Source organism: Eleutherodactylus coqui, chromosome 11 (genome assembly GCF_035609145.1).
Source record: "Eleutherodactylus coqui strain aEleCoq1 chromosome 11, aEleCoq1.hap1, whole genome shotgun sequence".
NCBI lineage: Eukaryota > Metazoa > Chordata > Amphibia > Anura > Eleutherodactylidae > Eleutherodactylus > Eleutherodactylus coqui.
In genome coordinates this window covers 40965146-40984226 of record NC_089847.1, presented here as the reverse complement: position 1 = coordinate 40984226, position 19081 = coordinate 40965146, and the positions used below count along the sequence as shown (strand labels likewise).

The following is a 19081-nucleotide window of genomic DNA, read 5'->3' as shown; positions in this document are numbered from 1 at the left end:
CCCAATAGTAGCAGTGACCCCCATAGTAGCCCCAGTAGTAACAGTGTCCCCTCTATTCCCCCTTCCCCTGCCAGAGTCCTATAGCAACCCCTCTATTGGTTTATGGCTGGGCAGCATCCCTACAGGCTTTACACTCACCCTACCTGCACCTCTGGCACATCAACAGTGGCAGCCGCTGCTGAGTCTGTGACCGCTGACCTCTCACCTCGGTGCAGACATCAGTGGCCAAAGACCCTACACTGCTGTGCCAGACTGGAGCTGCGGGCAAGGGGAGTAGAATTCCTTTAACGGGGTTATCCAGGCAGCGCCCGCTGGGATACGCCTGGGTCGGAGCGAAAGCATCGCACCAACCTCTGCGAAGTGGTTGGCACTTGTAATTGCAGGCATAACTCTAATTGATTTCAATGAGACCGCTCTGACCCCGGTGTATTCCAGTGGGCGCTGCCTGGATAACCCCCTTAAAGTTTAATGTACGGCCAGCGTGCCACATAAAATGAGGCGGTGGGTTAGAGAGAAAGTCCTATTTGAGCCCAAGGGCTTCAGTCTCCCTGGTAACAAGTTCAACAAATTGGTCAGTTCTGACTGTATCTTCAACTGGTGCTAATTTAGTCCTGTTGGCCCTAAAGTCTATAAGTGGCCCATGATCTAGAAGAGATCAGTTGTAGAGTAACACCCTACTAAGATGCATCAATGCTCAGTTTTGGCATTCTAGAAGAATTTGCTCTCTTTTAATGACTTTTACCCATCAGAACTTACCAAGACTTGTAATCGGGACAAAGCTGGACCCTCGATTAAGAACTAAAATATGTTCTGAATTACTGGACAAAATTATGCCTTGTGTGAAACCCTCCTTAAAGACCTGCCATGTCTGATCAGCTCAGCGGGCTGCATACCTTTACAGCGGAGTCTCCACTGATCCCATTTTCCTTTTTCTTGTAGGCTATCCCATTTTCTTGCAATGGTTCCTGTTACCTACGGAGCTCCACACTAGTCATCTGTCTAGTAGGTGGTCTCCACCACTAAATGTCCATAATATCTGACGTCAGCCATTGAAATTGAGCAATGGAGACCGTTTACTTGACGCAAGACTAGTGTGAGACTGTGAGCAGCATGTAACAGGAGGCAGTTCAGGTCAACGGGGAGGGGGGGGGGGGTCTAAAAAAATGGTTGGACTCAGTGGGTATGTGTCTATAAAGATATACAGACCACTCTGCTGGTCAAAGGGAGCATGACTGGTCTCCTTTAACTACCGTGTAGTTTGACACTCCAATCCCGATCCCTTTCATCTATCCCCATTTCCTTCTAAAATTCATTTGGCAGCAGGAATTTGGGGAGAGATGAATACTAATATGACTGCAGGATCAGACTACACTATTTGTTTGTAGTCTGTTGCTATAGAAACATGTCTTCATAGGAGCTGTAGAAAAAAGAAACTATAGGAGATTTTATAATCAAAACTGTTTGCAAAACCGCCACTTAAAACTCCGGCAATCAGATCCACCAATTGGAGAAGCTTACTGAATTTGCCTTATTATTGACTTCAATAAAAAAAACTCATCTAGCTTCCCCATTGGTGGCGGCAGACCTGCATCATAGTGCAATGCCTTATTTTGGATTTATGTTACTTTTTGTCTTTTGTTTCAGATGGTGCTACGGAAACGTGCGAAGAAGAAGCCATGGATATATCGAAGTGGCATGTGGGTCTTAAGGTCGCTTGGGACATAGAGACCCCAGGGCTTGCTCTACCGTTAAATCCAGGAGATTCCTATTTCATGCTCGGTAATATATGCAGATGGCTTTATTAGCATTTCTCATTTTATTTGCATGCTGTGCTTTTTTTTCTTATCCTTTTTTATATTTTCACTCTATAAGACGCACCTGATGATAAGACGCACCTATGTCTTAGAGGAGGAAAATAGGAAGAAAATATTTTGAACTCCCCCAGGGACTTTAGGTGACAATGTAGGCGATAGTACAGGCGAAGGAGGGCCTCTGTAACTCCTTCCTTTCTCATCCACAGCAGGAGCAGCGGAGCTCTGTAACAGCGGCACTCATGGTACGGCGGGAGGAAGGGAGCCAGCTGATTGGTGGAGGATGAGTTGTTATAATCATTATTGAATTCAGAGGGGCGGTGAACCCGGGGTTATTCCGAATGCCAGATTGGAGTCAGGAAGGTATTTTTCCCTTCAATGTGGAAAATTGGCTTCTACCTCATTAGTTGGTTTTTTTTTTGCCTTTGGATTAACATTGAGGGTAATAGGCTGAAGTGGATGAAGGTGTTTTTTGTTGGACCTTACATACTACATTAATACAACAACCAATCAGCAGTGAGCGCCACCGGGAACTGCAGCTGCTTCCCTGCCTCCACCAATCAGCAGTACGTACGGCTGGCAGAGAGAACTGCTTTCCTCCACTACTATGGGGTGAAGCCGGCCGGCAGCTGTGTTTTAAGGACATGCGATCCTTACCACACAGCTGACAGTCGGGTCGGAATTTCAGCACGTTCGCTTTATAAGATGCACGCACCTCTTCCCCTCGCTTTGGGGGGAAAAAAATGCATCTTAGGCCTCATGTCCCGGGGCGGATTTTTGCTGCGGATTTCGGAGCAGACATTCCTCTCCGGATTCCGCAGCAATAACCGTCCACAGTATGCTATGGAAAAATGATTTTTCATGTACACAAGCGGAAACCAATTGCCGCATGCTCCTTTTTACTGTGGTTCCCATTTATTAACCCTTTCCAATCCAATTTGTATCCTGGTTTCCCTAGGGGGCTTACTCTTTTTCTGCCGTTATACAATAGCACTATCTGCTGGCTAAAGCCAGTACTGCATGAGGTGACACATTGGATAGTCTCCGACAGCAGAGAGGCTGGCAATATACAGTAAGAGAACCCCGACGGATGCCTTCCAAAATCGGAGCTGTACAGCCCTAAATCATAATGTCTTCAGACGTTAGACAGTGGATTGGAAAGGGTTAAAGTCATTGGAAGTCTTCCAATTCGTGGAGTGTCTGCAGTTGACATTGCTACGGGCCACAGGAAAAGCATGAGTTTGAAGAAAAAAATCTAGCTGGGCATGTGTGCCAGTCGGTACTTCCGCACACATCCGCAGAACAGAACTTCCAAGACACGGACAGGTACGCAGGGATGCCCTATGCAGAATCGGTGTGTGCCCGTGGACATGAGGCCATATAAAGCGAAAAATATGGTATATGTCCTGATATCTAGTAAGGTTTAACCGGGTTACTTATAAGGTGATACAAAGTGACAAGCCCCGATGCTAAGGTCACTAATGAAGAGTCCGCACAGGGAGAGAATCTCTGCCGTCAGCCACATAGCACCTGTAGGCTTCCCTCATTACACTCCCGGTTGCCTTCCTTTTTAAGCTGTCGTGAAGGAGTTTTAGTATCGAGTTTTATTTACATCTGCAAACCTTAAGGCAAGACACAATATACAGATTACATGGCAGATGCCCTACAAAGCTACATTATATCTCATGGCCAATAACTCTTCATACTTTATAGTCCTCCATGTCTGTAGGAACGGAGCTAGCCGGCTGACATAAATCCGGTATTGATCGCTCTCTGTTTACCATACGTTTTAGAACATGCAATATCCCCCTGGTAGGTATGAACCTTTTATAGGCTCCTCTGCAGCCTTTTCTTTTCTTCATGCTTATGTTGATTTATAAAACCCTGTAATAACGTCCTGATCTATTCCGTGTAAAGGCAAGGGGCCCGTAAACCCACCCTGCACTTATAAATCGCTTCCTCGCATTGATATTCAATAGGCGCTCCCCAGTATTAGCCCTCCGACGTGAACTCTGGACTCCTAACGCCAGCGTTCCGCGATCTGTTCGGCTTATCCTCTGTCGCGCCTCCATTAACTCTTCGGACACAAGGGCATTTCACTTGGCCGACGTTACAATGCTTTATCATGTAGAGGACCGTAAATCTCCCCCATCATCACAATATAGGATCTGATAGGACTGTCCATTTTGTAATGCTTTATCCTGTATTAGCCCCGCTCCCTGCGGATTCATACATTGTGGAAAGGTCAGCGAGGTTTTTCTGCTTTTGGTTTTTTTCTTTTTTTTTTCCTGTAGAATAAAGAGAAATATATGAAAACCTAAACGTTCCCCAGGCGGCCGCACTGCCCGTATTTTGTTTTTTTGTCCTTTTAATATTTTCCTCCGACTTGCCTCCCTTCATCTTGCTTCTTTCTGTGTGTTTCTTGCTTTGCATACTAACGGGATTTATGTTTTTATTTTCTTATTGATTTATTCATTTTTCTTTTTAGCTGCCAAAAGAAACAAAAAGTGAAACAAATACTTATACAAATACAGGATGCATATTTAGGATTTCAGCCGCAGTTCAGCAGCGCTGCTGATTAGAGCCACCTGATTGGCTCTTCAGCACCAGCCGTGTGCACTACACACTACAGTTAAGCAGACGTGCACTACACGCTACAGTTAAGCAGCCGTGCACTACACACTACAGTTAAGCAGACGTGCACTACACTTAAGAAGCACGGGGTTAGGTTTAAGGTTAGGGTTACCTAAACCTAACCCTAAACCTAACCCTAAACCCTAACCCTAATCCTGTGCTGCTTAAGTGTAGTGCACGTCTGCTTAACTGTAGTGTGTAGTGCACGGCTGCTGAAGGCAATCCACGTGCACGCTGTGTAGTCACGTGATGCCGAAGAGCCAATCAGGTGGCTCTAATCAGCAGTGCTGCTGAACTGCGGCTGAAATCCTAAATATGCATACAGGGTGGCTCAAAAGTGTGGAAACACCCATATATAATGAAAAGGGTATGTTTAGAGGGTGATTCAATTTTGCATGCACGCTGCAGGAGAAGGGGTAAACATGTTAGGCTATGTCACCAAAATGACAGCCATTTTGATTCAACTCTTGATCTTTCCAGAGGGAAGGTAGGTGTGTGATATATCAATCTGGCAGAGAATTTCAGCAGAAAAACAATGGCCGGCTTCATTTTAACATAACTTTATTCGTTTTCATGTTAACTCAGTGACTTTTATGCATTGCAGGCAATGGGAATGATGGTGTTTTCTGAAGTGGTTGTTTCACCGACTCTGCAAATTCTATCTGATGGTCTGGGTCGTCCTCCATTAGGTGTTGCAGCATCTGCAATTTGTAAGAATGCCATTCATAAGTAGACATAATTCGCTGTACGGAAGTGCGGCTAACACTACATTCCTTAGGCCTCATGTCCACGGGGAAAAGAAGAATTAAAATCCGCAGCGGATTTTAACTCTTCTCCTGCCCGCGGATCCGCACCCCATAGGGATGCATTGACCACCCGCGGGTAGATAAATACCCGCGGATGGTCAATAAAAGTGAATAAAAAAAAATATGGAACATGAAAAAAAATGGACATGCTCCATTTTCGTGCGGGTCTCCCGCAGGCTTCTATTGAAGCCTATGGAAGCCGTCCGGATCCGCGGGAGACCTAAAATAAGAATAAACTTACCCGCAGCGGACCGTGCAGATCTTCCCTTCTTTGCGGTCGGATCTTCTTTCTTCGGCCCGGCGGATGTGCCCGGCACATGCGGCTCATGTCCGCGGGGCAGGAGGGACCCGCTGCGGATTCTCCGTGGAGAATTCGTAGCGGGCCTGATTTTCCCCGTGGACTTGAGGCCTAAGACAGACGATGAGTGCTACGTTGTCGGTTCTTGCTGAATGAGGCCTAGACAGTAGTTGCTGATGCTTCAGTTTTTGGTCATTTAGATTTTGGTTAATCAGTGACTGAACCTGTTTCTCGGAATTTGGAAAGAAGTTTGGCAACTGCACTGTGGGTAACGGGAGGTCTGGTTGGGTGGCATTGATTAAAATCTGCAGTGATGACACATGTGCTTCGTTCAGCTGGCATAAGGACGATATCAGCACATTCTGCTTGAGATAACGCTGTAATGAAGACAAATCATTGTGCTGACATGAGCACAAATAAAGTTATGTTAAAATGAAGCTCACCATTGTCTTCTGGTGAAATTCTCTGCTAGTTTGAAATATCACACATCTACCTTCCCATTGGAAAAAATTAGAGTTGAACCTATGATGTCGACATTCAAAATGGCCGTCATTTCGGTGACATGGCCTAACAGGTTTGCCCTTTTTCCCAGAGCTCGTATTTAAAATTGAATCACCATCTGCCAAACCGTTTTCATTCTATACAGGTGTTTCCGCATTTTCAGTCACCCTGTATTCTTATAATAATAGCTGGATTTAAGTGCTGCGTCATTTTCTGATTCATTGTAATGGCGAGAAAACATCTTAATTGGAAAGAATTCATACTCTGAAAAGGAAACTTCATTTAAGAGGAAATGACTCCATAATTCCGATATCCCCTGTATACCGACTACAGATGAGCGAGCACGCTCGGATAAAGCAGTTACTCAAGCGAGCATCGCTCTTCTTGAGTAACTGCTTACTGGTCCAAGCAGGCTCTGGGGGCGGCTGGGTGAGCGAGGGGCATTGGGTGATCTATCTCTTTCCCCTGCTAACACCCGCCCCCCCCCCTGCTCACCCAGTAAGCAGTTACTCAAGAAGAGTGATGCTCACTCGAGTAACTGCTTTATCCGAGTGTGCTCGCTCATCTCTAATACCGACCTTTGGCTTCCCCCGACTCCGCTACTTGCCTGCTCCTTTGTACCACAATCGATATCCCCTGTGTGCTGACCTCTAGCTTCCCCCAACTCTGCCAGTTGCCTGCTCCTTTGTATCCCAACCGATATTACCTGTGTACCGACTTCTGGCTTCACCTGACTTCGTTACCTGCCTGCTCCTTTGTATCCCAACCGATATCACCTGTGTACCGACCTCTGGCTTCACCTGACTTCGTTACCTGCCTGCTCCTTTGTATCCCAACCGATATCACCTGTGTACCGACCTCTGGCTTCACCTGACTTCGTTACCTGCCTGCTCCTTTGTATCCCAACCGATATTGCCTGTGTACCGACTTCTGGCTTCCCCCGACTTCGTTACCTGCCTGCTCCTTTGTGCCACAACCGATATCACCTGTGTGCTGACCTCTAGCTTCCCCCGACTCTGCCAATTGCCTGCTCCTTTGTATCCCAACCGATATTACCTGTGTACCAACCTCTGGCTTCACCCGACTTCGTTACCTGCCTGCTCCTTTGTGCCACAACCGATATCACCTGTGTACCGACCTCTTTTTTTCAGAATGTGCACCACCCTTGTCACTGGCTTTGTCTTGCATTGCAGCTGAGCCCCACGCATCGAATGGGGATGAGCTGCAACACCGGACCCGACGCATGGATAACAATGATGATATTTCTGAAAAATAAAGCAAACCTTTTCCACGTAATTCTAGATTTGCCCTTTAATTATTTTTAGTATAGTTTGTTGAAATGTAAAATTTCAGACTCCCCCAAAAATTGCGCTGATTGCTTCTTCTTTTGTACGGCGAAGGCAATGGAGGCGAACACTTCCATGTGTCAGGGCTGCGATGTTTTCTTCTCCTTACATTGACTTCACATATGGAAAAGTCCTTTCATTAAAGCAGCAGAGCCCTCTGTTCGTATATCCTTATTAATCTCCCGTGCGCCTTCTTTATGGCGTTTCACAGGATTCCTTCGCCTATTAATACGATATTAGGTTTACAGGGAGGGGAGCTATGAAATTTTAGCGCGGTCAATGATAAAATAGCGATAGAATTTCCTGACTTCTACCACGACATTAACTCTTTGATTTATGCAGCGACCGTGGAAAAAAAAGCGTCCTGATCGGGGCGCTGATCTGTTTTGCCGCTTTGATTGACAGGCGAGTTGCCAGGGAAACACGTTTCATCTAGCACTCGGCGTTTAGAAGAACTGGCAAACATTTGGCCTACGGCCACTCATTTTAAGACGGCTTCTCCTATTTTGTCCCTGTGTCAAAAGTCACTTTGCAGGAATAAATAACGCCCCGCAGCCATTCTCAGAGAGCCGTGTCTATGCAGGGAGATAGATTGGTTCTCTGCAGCAAATAAAGTGAAGATAAATTGGCGCACGGTTTCACCTCTTTACCCTCACTTGGCCCTCGGACTGATTTCAGTCACTAAAGAGAGTGCTGAAGGGAACGTGTCTACAGCACTTCTAAAGCAATGATTTGGTGCTAGGAGGTCGTTCGTCTGTGAATAGTTACAACACAAGCTGATGGCGATAATAAAATAATATGCCAAGACAACCCGAGACACCTTCATCGCAAGCGCCGCGTCACGCTACCCGGACGCCATTTTTTGGGGGGATTGTCACAAAGCTGTAGACTGAGATCAGCCACGCTTGTACGGCCGATAGAGGACTCTCCGCTATTCCGACATGTCTGTTTTTGTCAATACATGTGCTGTACACTTCAGGAAATTACTGTGTTATGGGATTCCTCTGTTGCTCCTCCTGGAAATATATGAAACCATTGGCTGAGGATCTGACAAAGGGGATTGAGCTCATTTTTGGCAAATCATCGGTGGAGTTTAGAATGCAAATGGGTTGATATATTGCAGCCAGAAAGATTTAGATTGTGGATTCCGCGATCGCTGTCCGCCCAGGCAATCGGCAGTAAGACGCGGGCATTGAAAGGCATGCATTTTCGATTTTTTGTTTACACTTGCGGACACGAATTGTGTATTCCGTGAGCGGGAGAAAAATCGCAGCATGCTGTACTTTAGCACGATTCCACGCGGACGGCCTCCGTTGAAGTCAATGGATGCGAGTGTTCCGTCACCCATACGCAATTAACATTGTGTAAGAGTGGCGGAAACGCTCACAACTTCGAAGGAAAATAGATAGAAATGCCGGCTGCAGGGGAGGGAGATATTTCTTCAGCGCAGACAATACGTTGTGCATAGCGATCTTCTGCGATCGTTCGCAATTACTTTCTGCTAATGTTCACAGGTCTTCCGCTGCAGAAATCCACATATTCGTGTGAGCCCGGCGTAAGCCCACTCTCGCACACCGGTTTTCAGTGTGATTAGCATGGCGTCCCGAGCGCCGTGCTTACTGTCGTACTACGCTCGCAAAGATTTTAATGGGGCTCCTCAGACCTGCGCTGGAACGAGACATGATTTTTGAGCGCAGTCTGTTTTATTTTTCAGCGTTTTTGTGTTTTTCACGCACCCCATCACAATGATGAGGCTCATTAAAAAGTGCTTTCAAGCGCTGTGACATGCATTCAAATCCGCCGCGTGAAATTGCTGTAAAATTCTGCAGTTCCGAGTAGCGTTTAACTGAACGCATGTGGGAGAGTGGCCTAAGAATCCTTTTGTATGGGCAGGAACCTGTTGGAAACTGCATAGGGATGAACGGATGTTCATGGGGTTGTCCGGAGCTTTTATTATGGATGAGTTAGGTCACCAATAGTTGATAGGTGAGGGTCTGGCACTCAGGATCCCCACCGATCAGCGGTTTATCAGCCTACCATCAGTGAGAATAGCGCTGGAAGCAGATAGCGCTGTCCGTATTGCAGTGTCCCAGGTTGGTATTGCAGTGAGTTCAGTGGTAGCTGTGCCTGCAGGACCAACTTGGAATGCTGAAATGTTGACAGCGCTATCTGCTTCCAGCACTGTTTGCACTGATAGCGCGCCCCACAAACAGCTGATCGGTGGGGGCTCCAAGTGGCGGACCCCCACCAGGTAACTATTGATGACCTATCCTGAGCATAAATCATCAATGATAAAAGTCTCAGGGAACCCCTCTTAAAATGATCCTCCTGGTTACACATATGGGGAACATTTAAAAATGCGTTACACCAGTTTTCTGGCGTATAAAAGTAAGGTAACATAAGGTGCAAAGGCCACTTGCACAAAAAAATTGTGACTTTTCAGCCTCCTTGCCAGTTTCAGGGGAGTGTGTGATTGGTCCGGACTGACAAATTTGGCGTACATTTCTATCAAGGCGCACAGCACTGCTGGGGGTGGGCCCTTTATATATATCAAGCACTGTCTGATTTTCAAAAGTAGTCAAAGGACAGTTTAGTCTACCGTACAAAAAAAACGACATTTCATCTTACTTAAATGTGTTTTTAGAAATGGTGGCTTTGCCAGTGTCTTATGGATGCAACATTATACATAGCCTTTCTTTAACCCTTTCCAATCCACTGCCTGACATCTTCCTACATTCTCTTTGAAGCTTGTACAGCTCCAATGTCAGAAGACGTCCGACAGGGTATTCTTACCATCTATTGCCAGCCACTCCACTGTCAGAGCCTCTCTGGCGCACACACACTGGCTTTAGCCAGCAGATGGCACCGTTGTATAACAGCAAAAAGAGAAAGCCTTTTAGGAAACCCTGAATCCAAAATTGGATTGAAAAGGTTAAGCTCACCATGCGCTGGGGGAAATGATACTAACCCAGCATTGAAAGTGCCAGGCTTAGTAAATGTCCCTCATAGTTTTGCATGTTGTAGGCATCACATCTACCATCCCTCCGGAGAGATATGCTGCTGGCAAGTGATTGTGGCCGGCCAACAAAAGAGCTTGTTGGCCAATTACTGCCTTGTTTACACGAGGCTATAATAAATCTGGACTTTGCAGATCAGCCCAAGTAAAGGGCTCCTAACAAAGACCCCCGGCTGCAACTGGTTTTCTTTTTTTAAAGTGAACCACGTAAAAAATAATACATAAGCGATTTGGGAATTGCTTTTTTTAGCACCTCTCTACCGAAATAGTAAATGTTAAGTACTATATTATATGTACAGCAAAATAATGCAGGGGAAAAATATAGCTCATTCTGCAAAACATAAGTTTTATCCCTATTGTGAGTTTCAGAAAACATCAAGGTAAAATGAGGAAAAATTCCTCAATGGGTTAACGAACTTATTAGGATCCCAGAGAAGTCCTTTAAGTTTCTAGAGACGAAGTACTAACCTGCTGTTTGTGAAAGTGCAGTATGATCACAAGTCATGTCATATGTGTAATGTTTCTGTTGTGTTTTTGCCTTTTGTAGATTGTCTTATGTGTCAGTACGGCTATGTCAGGCGTCACGGCCGCGGTGTAACCGTGCGCTCGTTCTTGACGCGTCTAACTAGATGTCTATGATTGATTTCCATGTTGTGTTTTTCCTATTGATCTTTCTATAGATAACCTCAACAAAACTCATCAGCACTGCGTTCTTGCCGGCTCTCAGCCGCGGTTCAGCTCCACGCACAGAGTCGCTGAGGTATGCTGTTTCCATTATACTCTTCTGTGATATATGTATAATACTCCAATATAGGGTACTTGAAAGTTTGTGAACCTTTAAAAGATTTCCGTATTTCTGCTTATTTGACCTAAAACTATATTAGACTTTCACATAAATCCTAAATATAGATAAAAAGCACCAATTAAAATGAATGAGTTACAAATATTAGACTTTGTAGTTCATGTATTGTGAAGAATGATCCAATATCGTGTCTGTGATTGGCAAAAGAATGTGAACCGTTGCTTTCCGTATCTGGTGTGACCACCTTGTGTAGTAATAACTGCATCTAAATATTTCCGGTAATTGTTGGTTAGGCCTTCACATCCGCTTGGAGAATAATTAGCCCATCCAAAATTGCTTGAACCCTGTTATGGTGGGATTCTTCCCATGAACCGCTCGCTTCTGGTCCTTCCACAACATTTCTGTAGGATTAAGGTCAGGACTTTGACTTGGCCATTCCAAACCTTTAATCTTATTCTTCTTTTACCATTCTCTTGTAGAACAGTTTGTGTGTTTTGGGTCGTCGCCTTGTTACATGACCCACGTTCTCTTCGGGTTCAGCTCGTGGACAGATGTACTGACTTTGTCCTTTAGAATGTGCTGGTATAATTCAGAATTAATTGTTCTATCAATGATGGCGAGCCATCCTGGCCCAGTAAAACAGGCCAAAGCCATGATTGTACCACCACCATATTTCACAGATGTTATAAGATTTTTATGCTATAATGTGGTGTTTTTCTTTCTCCAAAGACTTTGTTTCTGATTTAAGCCAAGAAACTCTATTTTGATCTCTTTTGTGTTCCAGTAACCTCCTGGCTTGTCCAGGTGATCTTTGGCAAGCTACAAATGGGCAGCAATGTTCTGTTTGGAGAGCAGTAACTTTCTCCTTGGAATCCTTCCATGCACACCATTGTTGTTCAGTGTCCTGATGGTGGACTCATTAACATTAGCTAATGTGAGAAAGGCCTTTAGTTGCTTAGAGGTTACCTTGGGCTCCTTTACGACTTCACAGACTATTACATGCCTTGCTCTTGACTTGATCTTTCTTGGTTGACCACTCTTGGGGAGGCTAATAATGGTCTTGAATTTTCTCCATTTGTACACAGTGTGTCTGACAGTGACTAGGTGGACTCCGAACTCTTCAGAAATGGTTTTGCAACCTTTTCCAGCTCGAAGAGCATCGACTACTCTTCTTCTGAGGTCCTCAGAAATGTTTCTGCCATAATATACTTCTACAAGTGGGTTGTGAAGTTCAGACTTTTGATAGATTCCTTTTCATTAAATACAATGGGTCGTTCACTCACACCTGATTGTCATCTCATTCATTGAAAACACCTGACTGTACATTTACCTGCTTATCCTAAAGGTTCACATACTTTTGCCACACAGAGACTTATGATATTGAATCATTTTCCTTAATAAATAAATGACCATGTTTTATATTTTTTTCAAATTTTTTTAAATTGGTTCTCCTTATCTACTTTTAGGACTTGTGCAAGAATCTGATGTGGTTTTTGGAATATATATATATTTAGCTGATGGAACTATACTGGGAGTCATATTGGATATGCCTGATGGAGTTTGACTTTAGTTTTTAAAATTAGGGGGATACACTGACAAAAATCTGAAGCGAGCATATTCAGTCATAGCTTTTCCTAGGGCAAAATATGGGCCAGTGCCCAAGCCTGGGGTCCACATACCCTAGCCAAGACAGAGTGGCTTGTTGCCCTGCCAGCCCCTATCCTAAATGTTTCCCTGGCTATATAATAAAAGAAGTGTTGCTTACTTGCTTAATACCAGCGGCTCCAGTATCTTTGCTCCAGTGCTGCCCACCTTATTTGTTTGCATTACTGCAGTGGTGACGTCTCCATATACTCACGTAGCTGCCAATCAGTAGGCAAGTGATGGGCTGCAGCAGTCCCATGGCTGTAGGGGTATGTCACCACTATAGCCATGTAAGCAAAGGCTAGCGAGGAGGACCGGAGTGGCCATGCTGGAGTAGCCTGGGATTTAATGTGTAAGTGATGCTGCTTTTATTATTTTGTCACATTCTTTTCTCTCTTGGACAACCCCTTTAAATTTCCCTGCAGCGACTATCTGGTCACTGCAACCTTCTCTAGCAAAGCCTACTATTTTCAGAGTCCTTTGGAGCCTGGTTTGAGAGTGAATTATGGAAACTACGGCTACTCAGGAGTGTTGTATGGAAAATGACCGCACAGACGGCCGGCCGTACCTCTTTTATACACTTTTATGTTATTGTATTTTAACTCTTTATCGAAGACTGATTGTTAACAGCAGAAGTGGTTTGTGGTTTTCCTCTTTTTACTGGTCGTTGTTTTGCAGTGTTCCACCAGTACTTTGAGCTCTATACGAGCAAGATGTGAAAAGGCTCTGGAGAACCTCAATTGCTCTGGAGAGCTGGAGCTACAGTCACTAGAGTTGGAAATTTTACAAGAAGTGGAACAGATTCACAATGAGGTACGGTTAGTACGGTCGGGGTGTACAAAGTATTGTGTTAAGGCTAAAAGGCTTGCCTGGATGTAGGCAATTTTTTAAACATGTTAAAACAAGAAAAACAGCCATATTTATACATTTGTTCCCCCAGTGATCAGCACTGCATCTTCCATGATCCTCCTGGTTTTTGTTACCATCTAACCACTGCAGCCAACCAGAGGCCACAGCGGTCACATGACTTCCCCTGGCATCACTGCCCATATGGTGGGCACCATGGATCCTCAGAGTTTCTTCTTTTTTAGTATAATTAATGCATAGGGTATATATGCATACATTATAAAATTACGATTGCTGACCTCATCTCTGCGCAGGAGATAACATTTGGCAGATGTCTGGTTGAGCCATGGACAAACATTTGAGGGATGATCACACAGCGGCAGGCCACGTATGGTTGATCCTAGAAGTGAGCGTCAAGTGGAATATGTAGTATCTTAGAAACTACGTGCCACAGTGGACCAACCTACGCAGCAGTACAACAGCGGGGAAGTTAGACTAATTTACACAATGACCATGCGGTGTACCTTGCATTAACGAGGGTTCAATAGCTGAAGACTAACAAGGGTGCCCCTGGTGATGCCTCATCATAACCAGCAATGCCTTACATGATCCCGACAAAAACGTCAGTGAACCTTGGGCACATGGCGGAAGGTCACGTGGAGTGACAAGTCCCGTGCCCTGCTGAACCATACAGATGGTCAACTCTGCATCTGGCATAAACAGGGTGAAGCTGTATCCCATGGTTGTACCATTGAGTTCAATAGGCCGGAGGTGGCAGTGTCATGGTTTTGGGAGACTTTTCCTGCATGGCCTAGGACCATTAAAGGGGTTGTCCGGCCACACAGGGTAAAAAATTTTTATAATGCTGCTGCTTTCCTTTCAGTAAGGATAGTAACACACAGCATACAGGGGCTCAAACCGACAGGCAGATCAGCTGCAATGTCAGTTTGTTACCTTAGAATCTGATCTTCACTGCAGCTTTCAAAGATGGCGCCTCTGTGCTGCCTTCCCACAATGGTCTGCGCTCTCCCTCTTCTGTGTGCGCGCTCCCGATGGCAGTAAGAGGCATGAAAAGGCAGGATTTTATGGCCTCCCTCAGCTCACGTCCTAGCCCCGCCCACGACACACCCACCTCGATTGAACTGCTCTACAGTCTCTCCCCGCCCAGGCCCCGCCCCCTGTTGCATACTATACTCAGAGGGGGTGTGGCCAGGGGAGACTGCGTTATACACTCATGGTTCAGGATAAAATCCTGCCATGAGTGTAAACAGCAGCACTGTGTATAGTGAATGGAGAGGGGCTGGGGAGAGCCCAGAGAGAACTCTCCTGCAGCCCCACACTGCAAGGCTACCTACTGCCCCCCCACCCTGCTAAAGTAAAGTAAAACAAAACATTTCCCCACACACACATGCCCTCATAGTGCCCCTCCCACAATGACCCCCCCCACAGTGCACTCTCCCACAGTACCCCCCTAATGATCCCCCGCAGTGCCACAAACAGTGCCCACCCCCCCCGCGACTTCTGTCAGCTGGGTCCCCGCACACCACTTGCACACATCCATCCATCCATCCATCCTCCCCCCTCCTCTCCCCCCCTCCCCGCGAGAGCCCGCCCTTCCACTCATTCTTACCTTGGAGATGAAGAGCCAGCAGCCACGCCTCCCCTGCAGGCAGAACTGAGCTTCCCAGCGGCTGAAGTTCTTCTGCACATGCGCAGAGCTGTGCTGGAGAAGCGTGTCCCCGTCATCCCGACAAGAAGAGGACAAGAGACTTGTCGGAACCAATGGCAACCGAGGAGCAACACAGGGGGGGCATCCCAAAAGGTAAGTGAATAACTTCTGTTTGCCTAATTTACAATGCACAATGTATATTACAAAGTGCATTGTATTGGGCAAACAGAAGTAATGAGATCTAATGTTTATGGCCGGACAACCCCTTTAATCATCATACCACAATCCTTGAATGGTGAACACTACAGGGACCTGTTAGCTGACCATCGGCACCCATATCTTGAGGAAGTCTTCACCGACCACAGAGCCATCTTTCAACAGGAGAATGCTCAGTGTTATTGAGCTCAGATCACAAGGGAGTGGTTGGAAGAACACCGCAATGAAATACCCACACTGCCTTGGCCCCCCAAATCACAGGAGTAACCGCGTTGAACATGTTTGGGATATGCTGGAAAGAGCTGCGAGATTTGATTCCACTTACCTGCCAAATGTGCATCAATTGACCAAGCTGCTGCAGCGGGCATGGATTGTGTTACATACAGAGGATGTTCTCCACCTTGTGGAATCTGTTTCCCATCATTTGAAATCCATCATTGCCCAAAAAGGTTGACCAACCCGTTATTGAGTAGGTGTTCCTAATGCAGTGATCAATCCGTGTGTATAAGCTCCGGTTGAGTCAGAAACTAGAGGAGATAATTACCTGCTATTTTTTACATCAGTGCTTGCTGCTTGGCCACCTTCTAGCTCAGCTGTATAACGGCGTGTTATAGTTTACTTACAGTGCCTAGTTTGAGGTAGTCTGGGACACTCCCCCAGTCTAATCATTGGTTCAGACTGCAGAAGAAGCAGCTTGAACCAATGATGAGATGGGGTGTGTCCCAGACTACTTTAGATTACATGCTGTAGCTAAGCTATTGTCACAAATCACAGCTCTGAGCTAAAAGAGCAGCTAAACAGCAAGATCTATGTAAAAATAAATAGCAGGTAGTCCTCTTCTGTAGGCTCTGACTTACATATCATTTTTAAGCTCTTGATATGGAGGGTTACTTTAAGACTGTGCCATGTAATATAACTGATTATAGAAGCAATGTCTGTGTCTATCCAGGTCGAATTTGACTGGCTCCGTCAATTCTGGTTTCAAGGAAAGCGCTACTCTAAATGCAGCGACTATTGGTTGTTAGCGATGGCCGAGCTGGAAGAAAAGTGGTGGCAAATGGAAACCATGGTGAGAACCGAAATAATTTTTGGATAAGAATTAAAAGTGAGAGGTGTTTTATTTTTATCTTTTGTATGTGGGAGCTGAATTGCTTTGAAATATTTCTATATGCTATTTATTGGGCTCGTCCGAGAGTACGATACGTGAACATACCTGCAGGAAAGAACAAACCCACCAGCAGGGGCAGATGACCGGGAATACATGTTCATCCAAACGCCTGTTCGTCTGCTCACCTGCCTTTGTGAAGGTTCCGATGATCGCCTGAGAAACGATCAAACAGCTGTTTTTCAAGCTATCACATCTTTTATTGAACATCAAAAACCATCTATCGTTGGCCGTGCATTGCCCTGGTGTGCTAATGACAGCAGTGGGACGGTATGTGCCCACGCTAACGATCAATTGGGCACAGCGGATCGCTCCATGTCAATGAGCTGAACGAGTCCCAATCAACTTGCAAAAACATTGTTTGGGGCCCGTTCCTGGCAGAAACGTTGCCGTCGCACCAGGACCTTTGCTTACAGATGCAGCAAACATAAACTTGACACTTATCACGTCAAATGCACAGTTTCAGCAAACTTTAAATTGACACTTTAAAAACCGTAGAAAAATCAAGTTTATGTTTGTTCCCGCTGTATATGCCAAGTTAATATCTGCTAGATTTCTACCTGTTTTTATTGACTTTTCCTGTACATACACGAGACCGCTGCAACCAGTCTCAACCATGACGCTAGTATGTAAGGGCACATGACTACCGAGGCTAATGATTGGCAGCAGAGGCCACGGGGTGTACGTGACGGCATCGCTGCAGGGTACACTGGGGCATTGTGGATTTGACAGTAACTGTTAGTTTGTAATTTTGTAACATTTTACTGCAGGTACCATCATTTATTATATTTTTGGACAACCCCCTTGTAACAAGCTAAGGACTCCGTCACATAGAATTGCGTGGAGTAATATTTGGGCTAGTGTATTGAACTTTCAACGTAACTTCCATTTTCCTCAGATTCTAAAGGAATACATGTCTCTCCTTACGGCGGCACTCGGGGGCCATGTGTCTCCCTACCGGGGAGCCGGAGATCCTCTGTGTGCTGCTATACAGGCTCTGTGCACACGGCTCTACCATATGCATGTCGCCTTGCCGAGACGTCCTCCCTTTGAGTTGCTATGTACTTATTACGTCCAGCTGAAGCAAAGTATTTGCTATTGCTGTGCAAATGTTATGTTAGTGACATCATCGTTTTCCGTCGAGTACTTCCTGCGATTGTCTGGCATCCATCACCCTCCTTACCGCCTGACTCGAATGAGAAAGTTCCCGAGTTTTAGCTGACGAGTCCACAGATGAAATTTGTCACTGCGTTCACAGCTTTGTGGCCAAGACAGAAGATGCTTCTAATTTCTACTTTAACGCCGCTGTACTGTTATGACTCCTCACACGTCTATCCCTGTTAATTAAAGTTCCGCCAGAAGATGGATGTGATGATTAATGAAGCTTAGCGTTCTTATTAGTTTGGAAGGGGCAGCGTCGGCATATAGCCTTTTTGTATTAATAGTTTTTTATTTGCACAATTTATTTTATGCTCCTTTTTTTATGATTTTGGTAAGTGAAACATATTGTAAGTCATTAATGTAAGCATTCTATTCCTCGTTACTTATGGATGGGGGGGCACTTTAAAAAAAAAAAATCTGTGAATATTTTTGTGTTTTGGATTTACAGAGTGTACAATATGGCTGACCCAACTCTTTTTAGTCATTTTACCAAGTACCTTTTTTGCTTTGCAAACATTCGTAGAATCATTATATAGTTGTCATTGTGCGGCTGTGCTGCGAGTTACTGGTTCAATGCGGTTCCTGGGTAACGTCAGCGTGTCATCCCGGACCATGGGGCGTGCCGGGTGGCACTGTGTCTTTAGCACAGGGCGCTGAGGGAGTAACTTCTGGTATCAGCACTGATAGGCTGATTAGCTTAACAGATAACCCAGATAATTTACCAGTTGTAGTTAGAGTATATGTATTTAAGTACTCTGTAGTTCCAGTATTTAGAGATTAGGGTTTCAGTCAGGTAATTGCTCCATCCTAATTAGGTTTAGTGTTCTAGTAAGTCTCAGATCAGTGTTTAGTTTCTTTCCTGTAGTAGGGTTGCCCTTTTTGGGACGGGTGCTCCATTTGAGGGACCAATTCGGTTTGGGCAATTCTGGACCATTTTGTTCATGTAGTTCGTTAATACCTGTTCGCTATTCGTTATCGCTGACTTTCAGTTACCAGAAAAAACATTACTGGATCTTGGGCTTCTCGCTAAGTGTAAACGCTCTTCACTCAGCGCTTTACCGCTATGTTTTGGGGAATCCCTGATCAGGGCTTAAGGAATCCCTGGGCACCCTGGCTGGGAAACACTGATGGTCAATACGTATGGCGTTTTGTAAATTATTATTTAT

General features: G+C 45.3%; 1 protein-coding gene across 4 annotated transcripts in view; it reads left to right on the top strand.

The window, feature by feature from the left end:
- The window catches only part of FTO (FTO alpha-ketoglutarate dependent dioxygenase), a 288006-nt gene that overhangs the window by 37510 nt on the left and 231415 nt on the right, over positions 1 to 19081 (top strand). For 3 of the 4 annotated variants that reach the window (XM_066583909.1, XM_066583910.1, XM_066583913.1), the window contains exons 4-7: positions 1645 to 1779; positions 11093 to 11172; positions 13537 to 13671; positions 16539 to 16658. In XM_066583909.1, coding sequence (XP_066440006.1) covers positions 1645 to 1779; positions 11093 to 11172; positions 13537 to 13671; positions 16539 to 16658 — 470 coding nt within the window. The remainder of the gene's footprint in view (positions 1 to 1644; positions 1780 to 11092; positions 11173 to 13536; positions 13672 to 16538; positions 16659 to 19081) is intronic. The other variant, XM_066583912.1, reaches the window with a different exon arrangement.